General features: G+C 38.1%; 1 protein-coding gene across 5 annotated transcripts in view; it reads right to left on the bottom strand.

The window, feature by feature from the left end:
• ARMC8 (armadillo repeat containing 8) overlaps positions 1-26,460 on the bottom strand; it is a 114,714-nt gene that overhangs the window by 69,505 nt on the left and 18,749 nt on the right. For 2 of the 5 annotated variants that reach the window (XM_017895838.1, XM_017895839.1), the window contains 5 exons: positions 22,382-22,458; positions 9,945-10,016; positions 8,098-8,240; positions 7,896-7,993; positions 2,794-2,886 (listed from right to left, as the gene is read on the bottom strand). In XM_017895838.1, coding sequence (XP_017751327.1) covers positions 2,794-2,886; positions 7,896-7,993; positions 8,098-8,240; positions 9,945-10,016; positions 22,382-22,458 — 483 coding nt within the window. Of the gene's footprint in view, positions 1-2,793; positions 2,887-7,895; positions 7,994-8,097; positions 8,241-9,944; positions 10,017-16,718; positions 16,794-22,381; positions 22,459-26,460 lie in introns of those variants that run through there. The other 3 variants (XM_017895841.1, XM_017895840.1, XM_017895842.1) reach the window with 2 other exon arrangements.

Genomic DNA, 26,460 nt, shown 5'->3' on the forward strand with positions numbered 1-26,460 from the left:
AAAAAAAACAATTGCAAGGAAGGAATTAGTGGCTGAACCAACTAGCGAGGAGGCTCTGTCATTTGAGACTTACCAGTCTCTCGTTCATCTTTCTCCAAATCAACCTGCAGGAACCTGGTGGTTAGTGAGGGGCAGCATCCACTGGGTAGGAAGTACCTAAGTCCTCATGGTGTTTTTTTTTTTCCCCCCAGAGACAGGGTCTCACTACATTGCCCAGGCTGGTCTTGAACTTCTGAGCTCAAGGGATCCTCTCACTTAGGCCTCCCAAAGTGCTGAGATTATGGGCACGAGCCATCACACCTGGCCTAGTTCTCATGGTCTTAAACTCCAAAAAACAGGTCTCAGAAATCTGAGTAAATACTTAAGAAATAGCAATCGTTCAGAAGTTAGAATTTCAACAAATACTATTTCTGTTGGGTGTTTTTTGCTCAACAAATCAGAGAGAATTTTTCAAAAATACAATTATGATTAGATTACAACATAAATGCTTTAGTGATCTCTCCCCTTTTCCCTTCCCCAAAGTATGTATATTTATTTAATACTGATACCAGCCAAAGCAAATTAGTAATTTTAAGTTTTGTCATTTAATCTTAGCTTAATGTGAGTCCCTACAAACGAATCTTAAAATTCTATTATCTTATTTTTAGCCTATATGCAAAAAAAGAACAACATGAAAATAAAAGGGTTTTATGTTTAACGACAATACATGGACCATTGGATCAGTTGTTCTCAAAGATACATGTTGTCAGTATATTGGTAAAGTTGTTAATATTTTATTTTAGGCTTTTACTATTGTCACTGGATTTATAAATGCTATAGTGTTCCTTGAAGTCTAGCTATGTCTCAGAATATTTAAATGTGGTTACTTAATTACAGGGGCAAATGCTAATTTATCCAATTAAAAGGTGAGTAAAGGTGACTTTCTCTGATAACATCTTCCCTTCTGTCAGCGGTATGAGGCTGGCTGTTAAATCATTATCCTCAGTTTAAGTTTCTCTCCAGCAAAAAAATAGTGATTTAATGGTACTCTATAATTTCAGCTAAAACAGCATTGAGAAGTTTCAGATGAGCAATCCCTAAAGTGCTGAAGTTTCTGATGAGTAATCCTGAAAGCTATTTAGGTAACTTCAGGAATGGGATTATTCAAACTTCTCATAGCTTAAAATAATTTAACATGTAGTTATTCCTCCAGGTCCAATTTTCGGTAGCCTTTTGGGATTACTGTGGTTATGACTGGTAGATGCTGGGCTCTGTTGAACACTCAGGAATAGATTTTTTTTTTTTTTTTTTTGAGACAGGGTCTTGTTCTGTGACTCAGGCTGAAGTGCAGTGGTGCAATGACTGGTTCACTGCAGGCTCAGCCACCTAGGCTCAATTGATGCACCTCAGTCTCTTGGGTAGCTGGGACTACAGGCACACGCCACCATGCCTGGCTAATTCTTTTATATTTTTTGTAGAGACGGGGTTTCGCCATGTTGCCCAGACTGGTCTTAAACTCCTGGGCTCAAGAGAGCCACCTGTCTTGGCCTCTCAAAGTGCTGAGATCACATGTGTGAGCCACTGCACCCAGCCCCTGAAAAATTTTTAATGAGGCATACAGTTCTGGAGCATCTTTCTCAACTTGCCAGGCTGGCTATAAGACGTCATTTTGTTGTTGGAAAATTTTAGGCCTTGATGGTTCGAGCTCCTTTTAAGCAAGTGAGTTGCAAAAAAAACTGTCATTTTCTTAAAGCCTTTCTTTGCCCACCTCAAAAGATTAAGGCATTGTTCCATCTCTCTGCTCCTATGAGTTAGCCCACACTTTGTCAAAGTAATCCAAGAAGAGAAACTTCAAAACTTCTTCACAAATATCTTAAATAGTACCGAATAGATTGTGCTAATCAGCTAGGGTTTGTTTGGAAGAGGGTTTAGATGTCTAAATTACAACGTAGAAACTTTTCCTAGAACCAGGTGATTTAGTTTTCATTTATTCGGAAGGCTGTTCTAAAACAGCCTAGACCTGTGTCTTCCAGCCGTTCTCTTATCCCTTCTTTCCTATAGTACCCAAAGCTCCTTACTTGCAACTTGTATTATAAATGATAGGATGTATTATAAATGATATGGTATCATCAGAAGATAATTATTTGGTTAGAAGTTAGAAAATGTGTAGAAATTAAGAAAGATCTCAAGTAATCACCCATGGTTATCAAAAATGATACATTCAACATATAATCTATAAAGCAAACTAAAGGGCACTTCATAGGCTGAAGGGAAAAGAAAGAGAAACTTTACTCAACAATGAGAAGAATCTCTCATTTCTCCTTATATGAGATCACTTAAACCAGTTGCCAGTAATAGGGAACAAGGGTGAGGGGAAACAGTCATGATCACACATTGCTGGTAGTATAAAGTAGTATAATCTCTATTTAAAAAAAGTGGTAAAATTACAAATACATATATTCTTTGACCCCAAAATTTTATTTCTTATAAAATGCCTTATATACAAGGTATTTTTTGCAGTATTGTTTTATAATAGCACAAGACTGGAAACAAACTAAATGCCCAACAATAGAGGACTGGATAAATAAATCTATGCACTAAAATACTATGCACTGTTAAAAAAAAAAAAAGAATGGGGAGAGCCTTAGAGATATGTCAAGTGAACAGTAGGTATGTATGATATGCTGTCATTTGTGTTTAAATATACATATATATATATACACACACACACAGGTCTACTTATATATGTATAGATTACCTCTGGGACAGTACACAAGATTTTACATTATAGATAATATTTATTCTGGTTCTTACTTTACAGCAGTGTGAGAAGATCTGACAGATGTACTCCTGGGTATAGCGGGACCTGCTAAGCAGTGCCATGAGGTGCGGTATCACTGTGGCATCCTAGGGAAGGAGAACACAGCAACAAGAAACTCAGGCACCATGAGTACGTTTGATAAAACATAAAATATTTCCACGAGAAGGTAGTCAAACCTCTTATCTTAATGACAGTAAATCAAGTCTCCTTAAGGCACAGTGCAAAACAAAAGGGCCATGAAAATTGTCTAGGTCAACGACAAAGAAAGAGGCTTCAATATTCATCCTTGATAGCAAAATACGGGAACAGGAAATTCTCAATAACTCTCTCAAAAATTGCCTACATCCTCATTATAAAATTATTTCAATAAGACGTAACAGAAATCAGTTCTGAAACCAAAATGTGAGGTAACTAGTACATTATGCACTAGTAAATAGTTTATGAGGAAGAATTTTTGTATAAAAACGAAATTTGAAAATTTTGATCTCCGAAATGTTAAGCACCAGTAACTACTAACAATCTCTCATAAAGACTGTAGTTAGCTATTTTCAATCTGTACAAGACGAGACAATTTACATGATTGGCAGCTTCTCAGGTACAGCCCACTCTCTGCCTATTGCTGACACTTAACAACCTATGTAGTAGCACAGAAAAAGAGAAAATAACTCACTCTGCTGCAAGTCTCTCCAAGAATTTCCTTTTATTTAGAGTGCAGGCCAGGAGCAGTGGCTCATGCCTGTAATCCCAGCACTTTAGGAGGCCGAGGCAGGCAGATCACCTGAGGTCAGGAGTTTGGGACCAGCCTGACCAACATAGCGAAACCCTGTCTCTACTAAAAATACAAAAATTAGCCAGCCGTCATGGCGCATGCCTGTAATCCCAGCTACTTGAGAGGCTGAGACACAAGAATCACTTGAACCGGAGAGGCGGGGGTTGCAGCGAGATTACGCCACTGCACTCCAGCCTGGGTGACAGAGCAAGACTCTGTCTCAAAAAAGCAAAAACAAAAACAAACAACAAAAGAATGCAGAAGGAATTAAAAGTTGAAAGGTATTTGGTTGGAACCACAGATAAAAAAGGAGACTTAGCTCAAGCTTCCTAGTCAATGACATCACAAGAGCTATGCTTCTCAAGAAGGAATGTGCACGCAAATTCCCAGGAGATGTCCTTAATGTACAGACTCTGATACTGTAGGTTTGGGGTAGGATCCTAAGAGTCAGCTTCCAAATGAGGCTGACGCCACTGGTCCACAGACCATACTTTGAGGATCCTCACCAGAGACAACAGAGGGCAAAGAAAAAAACTTAAAAGAACACCCTTGTTGGGAGGAACAAGATTTGGGATTTTCCTTGGGAAAAAAAAGAATGCCCAAGATACATAAAAGCCAAGTAGGAAAAGAGAAGGCTGCTGATTCCCTACAAGTAGAATATCTCCCCCATTTGTTAGTATAACCCTTTGTGTTTACACAAGAAGTTTAAAAACAAAATGGAAAACTTAGAAAACTTCAAAGAAAGTCAGATACTAAGTGCACAGAAAGAAAAGGAAAATGTCAAGTGGGGGAAGGCGAACTGGGGTTGCACTGGCAGAGGACAGTGAAGTAGGTAGTAGCTAAGATAGAAAAGGCAAATAGAGGTAGATTAAAAAGCCTCTATTGGGCTCCTAAAGCTATGTCCACCTCCTTCCTTTTCTCTAATGTTCTCACATTCTTCACTTTCCCTTAGTCACAATAGCCCTCATCTCATTTCTTCACAGCTTCCCCCTTTCTGTCAATTGTGTCCACAGTTTACAGATTATTAAATAAGGCAAATAACAATTATTACATACAAAATTTGCCCAAAAACACCCATCTGATAAACACAATTTCAAACTAGAAATCCTGCTGTTTTTTTACTGGACTACCTACCCCATCTCTATTCTACTGCCTGAGTTGCTCAAACAGCTGGCCTCTACACACTCCAACTCATGGAAGTCAATTAATTACACGGAAACACTATTGCTAGTTATTCCCCAATCCAACTCTTCACAAATTCTCCACTGTCTCTGAGACATAAAATATCCGAGGCACAAAATTGAGATGTTTCATAATTTAGATACTCTAAATTTAACCTGCCTGGGTCTCAATTTTCTCATGCAAAACAGCTGGCATAGACCAGAATTTCCAAATTGTGCATCAGGATCCATTAGTAGGTCATGAGTCAATTTAGAGTAAGATGGAAGGAGTTTAAATAGTCGGCCAGGATCAACTTCTCCTCTTATTATGGGATTGAGAGTAGGTGAGAAACTTCCAGGGTAAAAAAGACAGGTGACTGGCTTACTCTCTTTGCAAACATTACAATATGAACTACAGGAAAATAAATTGATATTTACTAAGTCCTCTATGGGATCCTTTGAGCAGGATGTTTACAGTAAACCAGCAGTTCTCAAAGAAAGAACTCTGAGACCAGCAGCATCTAAGTTACTTGGAAATTTGTCAGAAATGCAAATTCTCAGGCCACATCCAAGACTCACTGGATCAGAAACTGGAGGTGGAGTCTAGCAATCCCTGTTTAACAAGCCCTCCACATAATTCTAGTGCAATCTCAAGTATGAGAATGATTGTGGTAAACACTCTATAGATTTATGAGGCATGACTCCCTGAAGAATGTCACATAAAACCATGAGGTATAAAATAAAGACGTTAGGCCAGGAGCAGTGGCTCATGCCTGTAATCCCAACACTTTGGGAGGCTTAGGCGGGCGGAGGTCAGGAGTTCGAGACCAGCCTGGCCAACATGGTGAAACCCCGTCTCTACTAAAAATACAAAAAAAAATTAGCCGGGCATGGTGGTGCACATCTGTAATCCCACCTACCTGGGAGGCTAAGGCAGGAGAATTGCTTAAACCTGGGAGGTGGAGGTTGTAGTGAGTCGAGATCGAGCCACTGCACTCCAGCCTGGGCAACAGTGCAAGACTCCATCTCAAAAATAAATAAAATTAAATTAAATTTAAAGAAAAAAATATATATATATGCTTCATAATGTAGGTGCTCCCTACTGTGTGAGGTGACCCATAAATCTCACCTACTGACCACCTTATGTATCGTTAAGGGCCAGAAGAGTATGTGTCTGATGTACGAAGGACAGACTAGGCAGCCATGTGACATGTCTCCTCTCCATGCTTGCTTTGCCTCTTCCTCTTGATTACTTATAGTCTTGAAACATTTATAAAGCCTGATTCTGGATAAGATCTCTGACTTCTGTGTGTATAATCTGACAATATGATTCGCTGTGTTAGCTCAGATAATCACAACCACCATTTTTTTAAAGAATGAAAAATGATAGCATAGAAACCAAAGGGCATTGCATCTGTGGAAATATGTCATGAAACTTGTCTTAGGATTCTTTCACATACACATACATACATGCACACATACACACACACATATACAAATTGACATGTATAGTGAGGCAGGGGAAAATATGCTTCTTGCTGTGAACTGTGAATAAGAGTGTTTAAAAATATTGGCCTAATTATCAGTAAGAAAGCCCCATGTAAAGTGACTGTAATTTACAATAATCTATCGTATATTGAAAAATAGCTAGAAGAGGCCGGGCGCAGTGGCTCACACGCCTGTAATCCCAGTACTTTCGGAGGCTGAGGCAGGAGAATCACTTGAACTCAGGAGGCAGAGGTTGCAGGGCCAAGATTCCTCCACTGCACTTCACCCTGGGTGAGAGAGACTCTGTCTCCAAAAAAAAAAAAGCCAGAAGAAAAGAATTTGGGCCAAGCACAGTGTCTCATGCCTTCCTCTCCACTTCTCTAAGTCTTATCCATTATTCAAAACCCAGATTAAATTCCAGCTTCTCTGCAAAGCCTACTCTGCTGGATTTCAGCTAAAAGTCAGCTGAACTCCCTACCATTCATCTAGCGTAAAATAAACTTCTCTTAAGTTCTACATATAGAGAGATAAAATGGGTCTTTTAAAATAGCTTGTAAATTCCTCAAAGTCTGAGACTGTCTTTCACTTTCTTGCAAAGCTGAGAGCATCTGATATTTGGAAATAAGCAAGAACTTTATTCACGTACTTATTTAGAGACAGAGTCTGCCTTGTCACCCAGGCCGAAGCAGGGTGGTGTGATCTCAGATCACTGCAACATCTCCTCCTGGGTTCAAGTGATTTTCATGGCTCAGCCTCCCCAATAGCTGGCGTTGCAGGCATATGCCACCATGCCTGGTTAATTTTTGCAGTTTTAATAGAAATGGGAGTTTCACCATGTTGGCCAGGCTGGTCTCGAACTCCTGGCCTCAGGTGATATATCCACCTTGAACTCCTAAAATGCTAGGATTACAGGCGTGAGCCACCATACCCAGCTGAGACTTTTACCATTTTTTATTTTTAGTGACAGGATTTCACTCTGTCACCTAGGCTGAGGTGCAGGGGCACCATAATAGCTTACTATAACCTCAAACTCCTAGACTCACGCAATCCTTCCACTGCCGTCTCATGAGTAGCTAGGACTATAGGCATGCACCACTGCACCAGGCTAATTCATTTTTATTTTTTTCTTGTAGAGATGGACTCTTGTTGCCAGGCATGGTGGATCACATCTGTAATCCCAGCACTTTGGGAGGCCGAGGCGGGTGGATCATGAGGTTAGGAGTTCAAGACCAGCCTGGCCAAGATGGTGAAACCCCATCTCTACTAAAAATACAAAAAATTAGCCGGACATGGTGGCACACACCTGTAATCCCAGCTACTCTGGAGGCTGAAGCAGAGAACTGCTTAAACCTGGGGGGGAGTGGAGGTTGCAGTGAGCCGAGATCGTGCCACTGCACTCTAGTCTGGGCAACAGAGCAAGACTCCAACTCAAAAAAAAAAAAAAAAAAAAAAGAGAGATGGAGTCTTGTTATGTCATTCTGGTTTGGTTTGTCTTGAACTCCTGGCCTCAAGCAATCCTCCCACCTCAGCCTCCCAAAGCACTGGGATTACAGGTGTGAGCCACCATGCCCAACTGAGACTTTTTTACATAACACAGGATGAGTCTGAAGATGCTAAGCAAATTAGGAGTAGGTGTTAGTAAAATGTAACTAATGTCTCAAATACATCTAAAACTCACTGTATACAGTAGCTCCTCTGGAGTGACAGGACTGGTGAAGATGGTACGCAGGCATCGGAGGCAAGCTTCAATAAACTTCAGGTCTGGGGACAGTAGTCCTATCAACAGAAACTAGATTTAGGACTAATCTTTTCAACCAGTATTTAAAGCACTGCAAACTGATTCTCAGCCTTACTTGAGCAAAAACGGCTTCCCTACGTACCTTGCAATAAGGCAGGGATAATATGGCAGTCCAGTAGAGACTTGACATTGTTTTCAGTACCCATAGCAAGACTTCCCAACACCACTGCACATTCAGTTTTCAGCTCTGTGCTTGAGGTTTCTTGCTGAAGCAAGTACAACAATCTAAAAAGAAGGAACTTAATAAACAAAGAGACTAAAAAATGTAAACAAGACTCAATATGACCAAAAAAGGCTGTGCAGTCCACATACTAAAAATATGGTTGGATGAGTTTATATGAATCGAATGGTCATTTGTTTATCTCATCTGCTAATTAAAGAAACATCTGGAAAAAAATCTAGAAGATGTTTTGAAAACAAGAACTATGATATTCTCAGGGTTTATAAAAAGTGTAAATCTGAAAGTTGTCCACAAGTGGTCTCTGTAGAAACAGCATCATCAGAGTCCACGTCGTCTACCACTTCCTGTTGGGTCTCCAAAATGTGAAGACTCTCAAATGCCATGTGCTGCCAGATCTTAAATTCAAACTAGGAACGATACTGCTCTGAATCCAGAGCAGTGGTGCAGAGTTTGTAGAGATAGAGCCTAGAGGGAATATTCAGAGCCCTTGTGCAGCTCCTTAAGCAAGGGAAGTTTCTTCTTTCTCCAGTTCTCTCATTTGGAAAATGAAGAGATCCTCTCATTTCCACTCTAGCCCAGCTTGCCAGACAAATACTCCCCAAACCCTAACCTTTCTCCACTTATAACCATCTACCTTATGTTCTAAGATAGGACCCTCATGCTCCATAAAGTACTATTTATATATACCAAACATAAATCTCCTAAGAAAGGCTGCTGACAGCTTTACAGTTACTAAAGTATACATTTGAGGTTGGTGAGTTAAAACATTTAAACCATTAATTCTGTTTCAAAACCAGAAAATAAGGAGAAAAAAAAACCCAAAATAATAAATAATTCTGAATGAAAAGCTAACAGCAATTGCACAGAAAACTAGCTCTGAGGAGCAAAAGTAAAGAGGAAGTTATATAACTGTCATTGCCTGCCTAAAGGAAGCTTATTAGGTCATCAAAAGAAGAAATTAAACTTCCTAAACTTCCTACATTAACTTAAAAAACAGCAAATTGTAAAATCAGAAGTTAAAATGAAACTGGATTAAAAATCAAGCAGGGTTTTTTTCCTTTAACTTCAAAAAGCTCTTAAGACTCTTAATAGGCCGGGCGCGGTGGCTCAAGCCTGTAATCCCAGCACTTTGGGAGGCCGAGACGGGCGGATCACGAGGTCAGGAGATCGAGACCATCCTGGCTAACACAGTGCAACCCCGTCTCTACTAAAAAATACAAAAAAATTAGCCGGGCGAGGTGGCGGGCGCCTGTAGTCCCAGCTACTCGGGAGGCTGAGGCAGGAGAATGGCGTGAACCCGGGAGGCGGAGCTTGCAGTGAGCTGAGATCCGGCCACAGCACTCCAGCCTGGGAGGCAGAGCGAGACTCCGTCTCAAAAAAAAAAAAAAAAAGACTCTTAATAAATTACCCACTCACACAAAAAACTGCCAAGGCTCTAAGGAAATAGAGAAGAAAGTATCAGGCTGCTGTACATTGCGTATGTACCTAACAAACCCTTTTATCATCAGGTCAAAGGTCTTCCTGAATTTCCAAAAAGTATTAACACATTCACTTCTTATTACATTCTCTGTTACTTTATAATTTTTTTCCTTAGAGATGGTGTAAATACTTATGCTTGTTTTTAAAAATAGGATTTATTTTAAGAATTAAATAGACAATACAGGAAAAAATGGGTTCTATTATTGAAAGTAAGAAATACATTAGAAATTAGTATGAATGGCAAGAAAGGGGTGAGACAGCAAACATACCTTGGAACAGCTCCTAAAACAATGAGATTGGCTTTCTGCTTGTTGTTTCCAATTACAGCATTTTTCATGTCTCTGAATTAAGGGGAAAAAAATAAAGTATGTTGAGATAGCACTGAAAAAAATCAAAGATCATTCTACTTCATTATACAATATCTCAGATTTGACAAAGTAAAAACACTAACCTTTTTTCACATAAAGTACTAACGAAGGGATAGAGATAGGTGCAGAGTGAACGTGGGGGCTGTAAAACAGGCAAGTATTGTAGAAAGTGAGAGATATCCTGAGTACTGGCAAAAGACTTCCAGTACAGAATTGAGTTCTTTTAAAAAGGGTACCTACCAATTATTTGAATATAAAGGAATATAGGCCATTTTCCCACTCAGCTCTGGGAGTAGGGAGTGAGTTAAACAAACAACAACAACAAAAAACAGCCCACAGAACATTATCTCCTTGTTTCAAGGATCACACGTTGTTCACTTTTTTCTTTTTTTTCTTGATGTCTTTATATTTTATTTCTTATAATTTCATTTTATCTGCTTTATTGTCTTACTAACTGTACTCCTTTGTTGTTTTCCAATGCATCTTTTAATTTATCACAGTCAGTCTTCAAGTGATATTAGCCCATTGCATACGTATTTTAAGAGCCTCGCATATATATTTCCATTTTCCCACTCATTTTTGGGCTGTTGTTATATAATATTTTTAAATTGCTTAGAAACAACATAATACATTGTTACTATTTTGCTTAAGCAAAATTATATCTTAAGGACATTAAAAAAATAACAAAAAATCTTTTTTTTTTTTTTCAAAAAATCTTCTACATTTCTCAGATATTCAGGTATTTTTTATTCTAGCTACACAGAGCACTATACTTCACCAGGATCAAAACTCTATTCCACAATAAGAGAACCTCTACCACTGATCAACTGGCTCACAAATTTGTGGCTGGTTCAAAAGGAAATGTAGAGAAAAAATAAATAGCTCCAAATAAACCCAGTACTACTAATAAAATCTTTAAAAAATACTTCCCCGGCTGGGCGTGCTGACTCACACCTGTAATCTCAGCTCTTTGGGCCGTCTAGGCAGGCAGATTGCTTGAACTCAGGAGTTTGAGACCAGACTGAACAACATGGTAAAAATCCATCTCTACAAATAATACAAAAATTAGCCAGTTGTGGTGGCATGCACTTGTAGTCCCAGCTACTTGGGGGGCTAAGGTGGGAGGATCACTTCAGCCAGGGAGGTGGAGGTTACAGTGAGCAGAGATCAGACTGCACTCCAGTCTGGGCACCAGAGCGAGACTCCATCTCCAAAAAAAAAAAAAATTCAACAAATAAATGTTAGCGTCAGCATGTATTTCTAACACCAATCATATTTACTGGCATTAAAGAACCTGGTAACAATTAATCCTTGTCTCCAATTGCCCTTTTTGATCATTGCAGAAAAATACTGCAACAACTAGGATGTCCTGAAAGCAGATTTTCCCTACGAGCCAAACACTGAGAATGCCTGGTTTTTCTTCCATTAGCTCAGTGCCTGAGGGTACGGCTTTTTTTCAAAGCCTGACCTATCCCTCTGTAAAGTATCCCTCAGATCTTCTATATGGTTTTCAAGAAATAAGTAGCAATTTTTTTGTTGTTGTTTATGGGACTGAACTGAATGAAGTTTACTGAGGTTGTTAGCAAGTTCTGACACAAGAATATAAAGCTATATGATATCAAAGGCTCAATTAGCAAAGTTAAAGATAGTAAGAGATTGTATTTCTAAGCTCCTGCATCCTCATGGAGGCCTGTTTTCTTTAGAGGCTTTAGTTCATAATCATCAGCATATGGACCTTAACCTACCAGCTTGTTGTTTACTTTCATCATCTCCCTTTCTCTTAATGTGTTCTGCCTATACAAATGCAGTACATTCATTTGTCCAGCCCGTCTAGAGTCTGTGTAGGCTAAGTGCCATCCTGAGTGCTTTCTATTCCAGAACTCCCAACCCTAATATTTCCAGTTTTTCCTCTCCATTCTTCTTAATTAAGCAGAAATGAGGGGTCCCTAACATTACCAAATGAACGCATTCCCAACATCTGAAACCATGCCATGTTTTTATAGACAAGAGCAAACAAAAACCCTTCCAACCCAAATTTTCTAATTCTCTTAATAGTTTTACAAAAAGGACATGAAGGAGGTAACTGATGGCAATAGAGGAAATGCCACCTAAAGAGAACACAATAAAACGGAACAATGTCTAAAGAAAAAGATTCTCGCTCTGGTTTTAGTAAGTAAACATACCTGTGCTAGATAAGGAAAAAAAGATGTTAATAAATTCTATTCAATTGTTGCTATAAAGGAATGCTAGTAGATCACTTCTATGAAGAATTAAAATCAAAAGGATTAATTAACAGGATTAAGGAATCAATTTCAGATGACAACATTCAGCCATCTAGATGAAACTTCTTTCAGTTCCCAGAGTGCAGTTATTCTTTCTCTGTCATCTCCTTATCCCCTCCCTCATACTTTGCTCTGGCTAGCTTTACTCATCCTTCAGGTCTGAGTGTCACTTCCTCCAGGAAGCATGCCCTGAAACCCCCAGGTCAGGGTTAGGTGTCCCTCCTAGTTGCCCTCTATCATAATACAATCATGATTTTGTTAAGATAAAAGTCTATCTCCTCTTGAGAGGCAAGAAAGCCAATCTCACCTGGAAATATCGGAGAAGTTACTGTCAGCAGATCATTCATTATAGTGATTCTAGATATCCATTATTTTTGTAAAATGCAAATTCACAGCTATCGTCCAAGATGGGAACACAATACTATCCCAGATTTCTATATTACTTCAAATTTACAAAGCATTCCATATCCACTACTTAATTTCATCTTCATCGTAACCTTGAGTAATATTAACTCCATTTTACAGAGGAGAAAGCTACAACTCAGGATTGGGGTTTTTCAGAACCCAATATTAAATGACAGAGACAGTCTCAACCCATGTCTTTCATGCCAACTGTTTTTTCCATTACCACCAGGACATCAGGCATTGACAACGAACCAATGAAAAAGACAAATGAATTCAGTAAATTCATTTTCTTTTCCTTCTTCTGTGTTTTATGTTACATTTTTTTTTTTTTTTTTTTTTTTTCTTTCTGAGCGGAGTCTTGTCTCTGTCGCCCAGGCTGGAGTGCAGTGGCCGATCTCACTCACGCAGCTCCGCCTCCCGGGTTCACGACATTCTCCTGCCTCAGCCTCCCGAGTAGGTGGGACTACAGGCGCCCGCCACCGTCCCCCGGCTAGTTTTTATATATTTTTTTTAGTAGAGATGGGGTTTCCACTGTGTTAGCCAGGATGGTCTCGATCTCCTGACCTCGTGATCCACCCGTCTCGGCCTCCCAAAGTGCTGGGATTACAGGCTTGAGCCACCGCGCCCGGCCTAATGTTACCATTTTATACAAAACAAAAGTGTTTCTAACTTTTAGTCAGACACCCTTTTCCCAGCAGACCAAAAGAATGTCATCTCATGCCCACCAACTTTTAATGTTGGGGAAAATGCTCTACTTACTTCTACTGAAATTCAACAACTAGTTTTTGAGCTCAGCATTGTGCTAGTCTCTATGAAGCATATGAAAGTATCACACAATGGGATGCCTGGTCTGAGGAGTTCACAATATCCTTGGAGTGGCAAAAACAACACTGTCTATATAAGTCAGTACTAAATTATAAACTGAGTGTTTATAACGTCAAGAAAAGTAGATGCTCAATAAGCTTAAAAGGTTTTGAGCAATGGTTAAGAACTAAGATAAACCTTAGAAAATAGAACTTGGATAAGCAGATGGGAGGGCAAAAGGAGAAATCGTTCATACAAGACCATATTGGAAATGAAAATGGCATGTTCCTGGGGCACTACAAGGAGCCTGAATTGAAAAACAAGTTCGCTTTAGGGTGGCATGGAACATAAAGTTAGAAAAGTGATAGGGAGATGAGACAAACTAAAGGGAGATGGATTAAGGAGCAATCATATTTCTGATCACAGAAGGGACATGAAGGAAGCAGTGAATAAGGAAAATAAGCTGAATGTGAAATGGATTGGAAGGCTTATAATACTAGTTAAGAGGGACAATTAAGTGGCTGATGCCCCCCTTGTCATCTCCAGACCTCCTATTTTTATCTTTAAATAGCATTCACCAGGTAAACTATCATGGATGGTCTCTTTAGTTATTTGACTATCTCATTAGATTTTTGGACCCTCCAGAGCACTGACTACATTATTCACCTTTATATACCCCCATACTAGCACAATGCTTGGTACTAGGCAGGCAGTCAATAAATGTTTGTTGAAGGAATTAATCAATCCATCTAGGTATCTAGTTATACAAAACTGATTAGTGGAGCAGCCAACGGAATCATTAATACAAAGGTCATTTTGAGGAAGCAGTTAACAAGATGATTTAATAGGTACAAAAATGTGTTACGTGACATGTCTTGAGTGACTACTTCATGTCTGGGCACATGGGTGCAGGAAACAACAGAAAGCTTAGAGAAGAAATCTCTTAACAAGACAAGGATTGATTCTGACTTTGTACACACTGAATTATCTTTGAGGTGAGATAAGAATAAATAAGCCTTGGGGATATCCCATTTTTTGGGAGTGGGAGAAAAGAAGTCAATATTAAGATGTTACAAACATGCACTTGTTGAGAAAGATTTTCAGCTAAAATCTGCCTAGAATCTTAAATTTGCATGCTAATAAATGGACTTGATAAGCTGCCACATTTACATGGAGGTTAAACTTTCTACCTTCTTTGCTCTCAAAGAGATTTTTAGTGTGGCAGAGAAAAAGGACTTGAATATTAAAATGTACAGTGCCTACCACAGCATATGTCTAAATTAGAGCATTATAAGGGTGATGAAAACCAAGAGAAAAAGCGCTGTAAGTTGCTATTAAAATTACAGAAAAAGTAAAAAAAAAAAAAAAAAAAGGATCTAGACCTGCTGGAAAAACAATTTCAGTCAATCAAGTATAAATACATTTATTTCTAAACAGTCAAAAGTAGCATACATTTTAACTGAAAGCCTAATATCACCTAAAAACAAAATTATCTTTAAAAGTATTGAAGACTGGAGACCCAAGCTAAAAATCAATTACAGTCATGCTTTGCTTAACGACGAGGACATGTTGTTTGATGACGGGGATATGTTCCGAGAAATTCATCATTAGGCAACTTTGTCCTTGTGTGAACATCATAGGGTATACTTACACCAACTAGATGGTATAGCCTACTACACACTTAGACTATATGGCATAGTTTATTGCTCGTAGGCTGCAAACAGGTACATGTTACCGTACTGAATAATACAGGCAATTGTAACACAATGGTAGGTAATGTGTATCTAAGCATATTTAAATACAAAAATACAGTATTATATTCTTACCGGGTCACTGACTTATAACTGTCTTTAACTGAAACATCATTGCGTAGTGCATGACTATATTTTCATTTTGAACCAGTATTACTTTTCATGTACCTGAAGCAGCTCTTTTCTGCTTCATATTTGGAACACTCTATATTTATTTCTGGTCTAACTAGTATAAGTAGCCCAAAACCACACTGGATATGGAAAACTATAATCTGAGTATGAAGTTTAATCTACTTATGAAAACTCGCTGTTTATAAAACATTCATTTGTAAAATAAAAAAAAACACGTATTTGTGGGTAACTAGAATAAGGGCAACACGGTAAACAACTTACATTATTTGGACTGTGAGAATCACAAACATACACACTGCTCTGTCCCTATAATTGTAATTATCATGACATTTTTTGGAGAATTAACATCCAGACATCCAAGTATAGTAACCTTTCTATTATCATACATGGTTAAGGAATGAGGTATATTCATATTCCAACTAAAGTTATATGACAATTAATTCCATTGTCATTACTGAATTGCCAATTTTAGGAATTAGCTAATGACGATCTATTATTCAAATTAAAGTTATTTTTATCATAAGACTTTGATTCAAGAGGCACTTGGAAAATTTATAGCAAAATTCAGCTCAAATCAACTTAGGCATTTACTGAATATCAACTACATGTATAAACTGAAAAAACAGAATTGAGTGTAATTTAGTTCATTCTTACAAATTACTCTGTGATGTAGATTTTTGGAATATATGTAGTTTCAGATACAGTTCTGATCTGTATAAAACCATGAAAAGCAGCACTTTGGAAGGCTGAGGCAGGCGGATCACAAGGTCAGGAGTTCAAGACCAGCTTGGCCAACATAATGAACCCTACCTCTACTAAAAAAAAAAAAAAAAAAATTAGCCAGACATGGTAGCGTGCACCTGTAATCCCAGCTACTCAGGAGGCTGAAGCAGGAGAACCGCTTGAACCTGGGAGGCAGAGGTTGCAGTGAGCCGAGATTGCACCACTGCACTCCAGCCTGGGTGACAGAGCAAGACTCCATCTCAAAAAAAAAAAATTTAAAAAACACCATGAAAAGTTTACTGTAAATATTTAATCTTCTCTCCATAGCATTTTATGGTTTCTTAATGACAAGTGAATACATAATTTTGAAAATTAAAGGCTGGCTCCAAAATTAGGATATTTAATGTATTTAACTCTGTTTTATCAATATATGATTACAAATCACCTTACATTCTCCAAAAATGAAGAGTAAAATCTACCAAAATATTTTGGTAGATATTAACACTTTAAATATAATTAATCATTCCAAAGAACATAAAAAATGTGTCAGAACAGTATGGAACAATATGGCAGCATACCGTTAAGTGCTTTATACATTTGAAAAGATATATACGCCGGGCACGGTGGCTCATGCTTATAATCTCAGCACTTTGGGAGGCCGAGGCGGGTGGATCATGAGGTCAGGAGATCGAGACCATCCTGGTTAACACAGCAAAACCCCGTCTCTACTAAAAATACAAAAAATTAGCTGAGCGTGGTGGCACGTGCATGCAGTCCCACCTACTCAGGAGGCTGAGGCAGGAGAATCACTTGAACACAGGAGGCAGAGGTTGCATTGAGTCGAGACCACGCCACTGCACTCTAGCCTGAGTGACAGAGTGAGACTGTCTCAAAAAAAAAAAGAAAAGAAAAGATATATACACATATGCATACAAATATATAGTACTGATGTTCAAAGTTAGTATCACATAGACATATGTATACAAACAGCTTATCTGTCTGCAAGAAAAGATTACATCAATTTGATTTAATCATTCCTGGATAATCCTGCCTACCGAATTCTCTGACCAAATTCTGTCTCAGAATATATAGTTTTAAACAAGTAAGATGCAGATCACTCTATCACATTTGGTATTAAGGTCACTTTCGTGTATGTTTACCCATAACCCTCAAAAATAACTGATTAAGCCTGGGGGGCACAGTAATCCCAACACTTTGAGAGGCTGAGGTGGGAGGATCACTTGAGGTCAGGAGTTCGAGAACAGCCCCGCCTGGCTAACAGGGCGAAACCCTGTCTCTACTAAAAATACAAAAATTAGTTGTGCATGGTGGCGGGCACCTGTAATCCCAGCTACTCAGGAAGCTGAGGCAGAATTGCTTGAACCCAGGAGGCAGAGGTTGCAGTGAGTTCAGATCACGTTGCTGCACTCCAGCCTGGGTGACAGAGCGAGACTCCATCTCAAAACAAAACAAAACAAACTGATTAAATGTATTAGAAGGAGAAAATTTTTAAATGATTTTTTTGGAATACTTACTTTCAATTATTCTAAAACTTAACCCTTTAACTTAAAAGTTCTCAAAACCCAAAGGCTTCATTTTACGGAATTATGAATTCATTTTATCTTTAGCTCACCCAAGAAAATGGAACCTGCCTACATTCTACTGAAACCAAAGATACAAAATTTCCTGGAGCTAAGAGAATTAAATAATCATTACCAAAATAAACTCATATCAGTACATTAAAATGCTTCAGAAGACACTTTAGAAGTGGATTCTTGGTGGGGAAAAAAAAAAAAAATCACATGACTCTGCAGGTTCCACAAGTGCCTGAATGAATTCACCAGAGGTCTAGTCAAGCTTTCTAATTCTATTAAACTCTGAAACTACAAACTAGCTACACTGGCTTATATCAACTTTTGCTCTTCAACATAGCAATATCAACAAAGGGCCATGTAGAGATATCTGCTAACCTTTTTTTTTTTTTAAAACAAAACAAAAACAACTCTGTCACACAGGCTGGAGTGCAGTGGCATAATCTCGGCTCACTGCAACAACCTCCACCTCCTGGGCTCAAGGGATCCTCCTACTTCAGCCTCGCAAGTAGTGGGAACTACAGGCACGTACGTACCACCATGCCCGGCCAATTTTTTTATTTTTATTTTTGTAGAGACGGGTTTCACCATGTTGTCCAAGCTGGAACTCCTGGGTTCAAGTGATCCACCCACCTTGGCCTCCCCACAGTACTGGGATTACAGGCATGGGCCACCATGCCTGGCCTCTGTTAATCTTTTCACTGAAATTCACTAACATGAAAACCTGATCAAGTGCTCTAATTTTGTTATGTTAAAAAAAAAAAAACAGTGTTTAAGTAGCTTTCACTCATGATTTACAAAATCATATGAACAGTTATTCTTCTTCTTCAAGTAAGAGATTTTACATGGTGGAACCAATACTATAATAACTTCACCAAAAAAGGTCCTGCAATTTTTTAAGTCACATGCAGATCTCCATATTACAGGAAGCTCAGAATTTGCAATGCAGGGTAGTTTAACTGACATACCTACTCTCTGTTGTAGTTGCAAAGGCTACAGTTTATGACCTACACAGTGACTTTCCTCTTCTTTCAGCTCGTATCTTACTCCTTTCTTAATGATCATCTATTCAGTTATGCACATGGAATTTTGCTCTTTTAGAGAAAAGAACCTGATTTTGTATTCAAACCTTTTACACAACAGGACCATTCAAGTTTATGCTAACTATTGTGCTACTATCAAAGTTATCTCTAGGTAATTCAGCATTCTTCAACAATTGAAAATTAAGCAGTTCTGATGCTTAATGTTATTTTTCAACAAGGCATACTCACTGACTAGGTAAAATGGTCCACTGTGATGTGAGCTATCTACAAAGAAGTTCCCCATATTTTTGGGTAGAGCTATAGCTCTAACTCAGCTAGCAGATTAGCTGTAGACTATGATGAAGAATCATTATTCATCTTTAATCTGATTTTGCTTTACCTGCTAGTATGTTATACATGTTCACAATCTTATCTGTCTTCAAGATAGGGTCTCACTGTGTTGCCCAGGCAGGATTTGAACTCCTAGGCTCAAGCAATCTTCCCGACTCAGCCTCCCAAGCAACTGTTACTACACATGCCTTCCACCATGCCTCGTATATGTTCATAACATTTACTGAGAAAAATCAAACTTAATAGAGGCAGTAAAATAAAACTCTAGTTAGCTTGTAGTCAAAGCTACAATTTTTGTCAATTATTTTATGTTCCTTCAATTAAATATTTTGGACTTAATGATATTTCAACCTCTACCTTTTCCTTCCCTAAAATTAATAGGCTACCTTTGGTTGTTTATACTCTGTGCCCATCTTTCTACCTACCAATTTTGGTCTAGTAATGGTCTCTGTATGACTTGATGATGACTGTGAGGTATATAAAAATCAAAAAATTGGTCAACTCTCTTTTCCTAAATATCATTTTCATTCCCTTTTTCTATACATATTGTATTAAACAAGATTACTTTGGTTGGGCACAGTGGCTCACGTCTGTAATCCCAGTACTTTGGGAGGCCGTGGCAGGTGGATCACCTGAGGTCAAGAGTTTGAGACCAGCCTGACCAATATGGAGAAACCTCGTCTCTACTAAAAATACAAAATTAGCCGAGCGTGGTGGTGGGCGCCTGTAATCCCAGCTACTCGGGAGGCTGAGGCAGGACAATCACTTGAACTCTGGAAGTGGAGGTTGCAGCAAGCCGAGATCGCGCCATTGCACCCCAGCCTGGGCAACAAGAGTGAAACTCCGCTTCAAAAAAAAAAAAAAAAATTAAAGACAGATAATGTTGAAAATAATTCACTTTTCATTCTCTTGACCACGTACAATTAATTTTCAGACAGTGACAAAGTTCAAGAAAGAAGTCATGAAGAATAAATATTTCTATCTGGAGAAAAGGAAGCTTTATCAAATCACACTACACATATCTCCATAAGATCAGTATTACTCTGAAATAAAGTGAAAAAATATTGGGTGATCTGTCCCCTTCAAACTATAAACAGATTTTAGTATTTTAGTAGCAATCACGTTTACTAGAATGTGTTATCAGTCACATTCTCCTGTCTGAGTCAGGAATTTTAGTCCCCCTCTCTCTTCTACTTTAGTTTGAACTGTCTCCTCTGTTTTTTTCCCCCTTTCTCTTCTTTGAGGAGAATTATCTTTTTTAAGTTGTTTTAAATTGGGGCCAATAACAACTAACCACCTAAGTGCCAACTGATCCACATTGTATCAGACATTGAATTTTATAATTCTGATTTAATTCTCACATGAACCTGGCAATATAGGCAGTGTTATCTTATCTTTACAGATGATAAAATTGAGGCTCAATGAAATTACAAAACTTGTCCAAGCAAACAGCTAGAAAGGGACCATACTAGAAAATGTCGGAATCAGGAATTCAACCCACTGTTGTCCAACTCCAAAGCCCATGCTCTTTCTACTCTACCATTCCTTCACACAAACATTTCTTTATGCCTAGCTGACAGCTAATTAGGTCTCAGACTGGTAGTTTTTCAAAAGACACTAAGGCTATCAAACTACATTTTAGCTGCTTGGTCATAATTCTATCTTTCCCACTTTTATTGTTTCGTATTTTATCAATTTTGAAAACTACAGTGTTCTTTGGTAAGTAAAAAATTTCTCAAAGTGACAACATTCGAATCAGCTACTCCTATCAAATAGAGAATTCTACAAGTCTATCACACAGAATCCTTGATTACTAAACTTAGCTTTCCCCTAAACATGGTAGCAGTGATGTCAGCTTTTAATACCATTTATTGAACACTTAATAAGTCTAACATTTTCAACCATTTATTGAGAAATTTTAAGTAATATTTAGAATTATTTATACACAGAGCTATCTGGTTGCATGTGGAGAGTATCTGTCTAAGGAAGAGTGTTAAGTTAAACCTGTCCCCTTGACTAACTTGTGTGTGTAGGTACAACCCAAACTGATTTATTTAATAGATGGATTTAATAAACCATTCTTCCTGGTAATAATTAAACTAGTCTAAAAAGGAGTGATTAAATAATTATAAACTCTCCTGCCTAAGGGGACAAAGACAAAGTTAACATAATGAGAACACTAGAAATGCCACCGTTTTTTGTAAACTGAGAGGCCATGAAAGTAAAGTGTCAAGTATCTCGGGTGGATCCTAACCAGCTTCTCACCTTCCCTTGCAGCTCAATTTGAATAGCCAAGCAGTTTTACAGCACTTTTATCTTACCTCCCTTTATAAATTCACAACTCCAAAGCCTACAATGCCTTTGGGGAGAGAGGCTTTAAGAACTGCAGTCTGAAGAAACTTGTATAAACAAAGCATCCTAGCCTTGCCATGGCTGAGCACAGTTAAAGTACTATTTGGCTGACAATGCTTATGGGATTAGAGAAAAAGAATGAGGCCTCCCTCACTGGCGCCCTCACCATTACCCAAATGTATCTTGACCCTTTTTTGTGTCTTTCTTCCCACAGACACAGTTCAGGCCTGTGGATCCTTCACATTTCCCAACTCCACGATGAGCCTTAGTCTAGACCTTCCTTCTTAGAACTAATGTGCTAAGAGTATGATAACCTGAAACTCAAATGAAAGGGAATAAATGTGAAACCTTATCCTATTTGCTTCTCTTAATTTTTTAAGAGCATAATTACCTCTGGTATGTGGCTTAAAAATGTTTCCTCTCATTAAACATGAAATTTTGGAGAAAAAAAGGCATTAAGGTTATTAAGAGTTTAAATTTTCTGACAGCTTTCTAAATTCTAAATTTAAAACATCATCAGGAGACTCAATCTTGGTGACAGTTAATGAGTTAACCAAAAACAAAACAAAAAATCCTACTGGTCTATTCTTTCACTGCGTTCCAATTACGAAAGACCATCAATCTTATTCTCCTGCTTTTGTGGATATTAAAGAAGCAAAAGCATTCTCCAAAGAAAACATTTTTTTTAATGTGAAACAAGCATTCTACAAAAAAATGAAGCTAACCATGTCAGTTAACAACTATTCAAAAGACAATTCTTTACAGTAAAATATTAAACGTCATGAATGTCAAGCAGTCTTTCTAGCAAGAAGCCAAATGAAAGAAAAACGGTATAACCCTGTATTTTCAAAATTAAAATATTTGGCAGATTAAAACATGAAAACAAACAACTTTTTGATAGACTCTTAAATACATACTACTTACATGACACCTTGTAGAACTTTCTGGGGATCAGGGTCAAATAGCCTGTCAACATAGTGGCGACTGCTAGCTGTTACTTCCTAGAAAGTGGGGGGAAAAATTATGACATCTGAAGCCATGCAAATCACAAATTCACAGCATCACCCACAATATCAAGTGACTAGATAATGTAACTTAAGGTAGATGCATTAAAATTTATATTAAATACTTAGTTTTGTCTCCTTATGATATGGGATACTTAAGCAGGTGACTTTTCTCTCTCAGGTATCAAAATAATGGGAAACTGTAGTGTTTAGTTCAAGATGTCAAAGATCAATATTTTTCTTCTTAGAATGCCCAATTTCAAAAGTAAGAATGTCCATGGTATACATTTTACTATGTCTTAAAACTAGCAGGAGAGCTTGGAAAATCAACATAATTACAAAGCGCATAACTTTGTTCATTCAAAAGAATCATCAGGAAGATATTAAGTATATTTTTGTAAATTTATTAGTCTGAAAAAAAGCTCATGACAAAGATAAACAGTAAGACAGAGAAGAAAGAAGACACCTAGTTCTCACTAAACACATAGCTAGACAGTGGGACCTTTGTGGTGAGCCCTGAAGTTCTGCCAACAGAAGACCTAGGCATATATGTTAGCATATATACTTAGCAGCAAGCTAAGTTTCCTCACTAACTGCTGGGTGTCACATACATATGATTAACAGGAATATTACTTCTGTAATTTAGTACACACTAAAGGACAAAATCTGGCTCTCAGCCAGGGAAGTGAGGACTTCATGAAATAGTCTGTAAGGGGTAGTCTAGGTACAAGAGGAAATCCTTAGACTAACATAGAGGAGCTTCACTGCTGGAGGCAGAAGTAAAAATAAATAAAGGAGTTATCACACTTTCTGTGAAGGAAAACAATTAAGAATTAGAGTGATCTGTAGGCCACCCAAGCTGTCTCAACTGAACTGGATAAGGGTGGGTAGAATTAGAAAGAGTACAAAGGGAAGACACTTACCTCCTTTTCATTTGTATTGTGGAGTTTTTCTATTGTGTTATTTCTTGTAATACTTATTTTGGAGGGTCACTTTTTTAATATTTAATTTTTGATGCTTAACATTATTTAAAACAAAGAACCCATATTTAAGAACCAGAGAAAAAGTTTTGTCCCCTGCTTCTTTTTTCTGATGTCTGCTGAAATATCTTTATATACTCCCCCACTGTTAGCAATAAGTTATTATAGGGAGGAAGAAATAACTTTTCCAATTTACTCAGAACTCCAAATCAGTAAAAGAGTTAATTACCAAGATACAGTGCCAGCTTAAACTTTTGAGCCACCAAAAGTAACTCTGGACAACTACACAAACTGTAGTTTTCTGATAATATAGTTAACCAAGTCAACACATACTTTCTTCCCCCCTCCACCGAGAGGCAGTCTTGCTCTGTTGCCCAGGCTAGAGTGCAGCGGCACGATCTTGGCTCACTTGCAACCTTCACCTCTCCGGTTCAAGCAATTCTCCTGCCTCAGCCTCCTGATTAGCCGGGATTACAGGCATGCACCACCACACCCGGCTAATTTTTGTATTTTTAGTAGAGATGGGGTTTCACCATGTTGGCCAGGCTGGTCTCGAAGTCCTGACCTCATGATCCGCCCTTCTCGGCCTCCCAAAGTGCTGGGATTACAGGCGTGAGCCACTGTGCCCAGCCAACACATATTTTCATATTCTGAATTTGCTACCGAAATATCCTCAAAGGCAACTCAAATACCTGCCTTTTTTAAAAAAAAAAAAAAAGAGAGAGAGAGATGCGGTCTTGCCCAGGCTCATCTCAAACTCCTGGGCTCAAGCTCCCATCTCAGCCTCCCAAGTAACTTAACTACAGGTGTCTGCCACTACATCCAGCTCAAATGCTTGCTGTTAGCATGTACTTCATTTATAAAGAACAAACAGTAGAAGCAAAGAGGCAAAAGTGATGAAAATTCTTGTGCCCACCGGGTACCATTAAAGCACCTGCTAACAGAATCTGTTTTCCTCAGAATAACAGAATCACAGTTAGAAGGACTCTCAACAATAATCTGCCCAATCCCTCAGTTTACAAATGGGGCATCTCATGATCTTTACTCATTTGTCAGATCATCAAATGTATAGTAAGGACACAAATAACTGTACAAACATATCAAGAAACAATATATGAAGAGCAAAAGCTAGAGAAGAACTGAAAAAAGCACTACTATAATACGAACAGGTAAGTTTTGCCACTCCATTTGAGTATATGTTTTCCTGGCTTTCTGACATAGTAAAAGTTCTAAGTATCTCAGACCCTCCTATCCAGAGACTGATTTTGATTTTACTGTTCTCTCTACCTTTACTCTCTATAGCTCCACATCTCTTACCTCTCAATGATGTGTATCTTAACATAAATTTCCCCCATTAATAGCAATTCTTTTGCTGCTCTGTGCCTGGTTCGTTCAATATAACATGCACCGAGGAAAGCATTAAAAATAAATTTATCTTTAATAAAGAAAAATTTAGTAAGGCACAGTCCCTGTTCTCAAGAACTCATATTCTCTTGTTACTATGCTTAAATGATGATTTTCCTATAAGGATATAAGAATTATAGTATACACGACACAAAAGCGGCACTGGGGAGGACGTCTGTAAACCAGGGGAATCAGGGAAGGCTTCTTTCAAGAACTGGCTTTGGAAAATGAGGAAGAGTGTACCAGGATGGACAAGGAAAGAAAGAATCAATGTCACAATTATTGCCATAGGGCATGCGAAGCCAACACAAGAAAACAATCAGCAAGTATACTAGTTGCTGGCACTGAAAAGAACAGAGGATACAGAGGCAACCACAGGACGTAAAACACAAAAAGCTAACCAATAGGTGGCCCGTAATTGGATATTTCACATTGCCTTTTGGTCAAAGTTACATGCTAGATGCCAAAGAAGGTGTAAGAGGACATTAAGGCAGAGCTTCGCATTTAAGAAGCTTAATATCTGAAAGGGTTGTCATGTATACACAAAAATAATCATATAAGTTGCTCAGACAGCAAGCAAGCTGAAGGGATATGATCACTTATTCAACCTTATCTTACTCTACGCTTTTGTCTAACATATTCATTTATCTGTATAGGACAATTCTGATATTTCACTGCTTTCCCTTGTAGATCAGGTCACCTCTCCCCTCCCAGTCCTCTTCTCTCTTCTTTCAGAAGGCAGCCTAGAAATCTAAGAGGCAGGGAGAGAAGGCAATTTGTACAGATATTAAATGGGTTGGTAAGAGAAAGAACATCTAAAAAGGTGACATTTGAGCGAAGTCCTGAAGAAGGTGAAGGAGCAGACTGTGCACCCATCTGGGGTAGAGCTTTAAGGCAAAAAGAACAGCAAATTCAAATGCCCTAAAATGAGAAGTATTTGCCATAATCAAAGAATACGAGGCCATTACAGCTGGAGCAGAATGAGCAAAGGAGAGAGCAGCAGGAGATGAGGCAGAGAACAGGCGCCAGATGGTAAAGAGCTGTACTGTCCAGTAAGCCAGCCTCTAGTCTCATATGGCATTTGAAATTTGAAATATGGCTAGGAAGTGAATTTTGTTTATATTTTAAACTTTAATTAAAATTAAGAAACCAATACTGGATTCAGTTATTTTAAAACTTTTAAGAATGATTTGGAACTACTTGGGTATATGAGTCTACATTTTCAACTATAAACTTTATGACACCTAAATATGAATCCAGTATTTCCAATAAAAATTTAGCATCCAAATTGCATAAACTACACATCAGATGTTGAAGACTTGCTGTTTTTGAAACAAATTTCATTAATAACTTATTACACAGATATGTTAAAATAATATTTTGCTTTACTGGTTTAAATAACATTAAAATCAACTTCACTTGTTTCCTTTTTACTTTAGATAGCTTCGCTGCTAGAAAATTTTAAATTACATATGTGGCTTGCATTTTTCTATGGGATAGCACTGGTATAGAACTTTGTTGGTCATTGTTAGGATTTTAGTCCTATTTTATGGTCCAAGTTGGGAAGCCACTAGAAGGTTTAGGGAAATAGACACATGATCTGTCTTATGTGTGT

The sequence above is a fragment of the Rhinopithecus bieti genome, unplaced genomic scaffold (assembly GCF_001698545.2).
Source record: "Rhinopithecus bieti isolate Rb0 unplaced genomic scaffold, ASM169854v2 scaffold_26603, whole genome shotgun sequence".
Classification (NCBI taxonomy): Eukaryota; Metazoa; Chordata; class Mammalia; order Primates; family Cercopithecidae; genus Rhinopithecus; species Rhinopithecus bieti.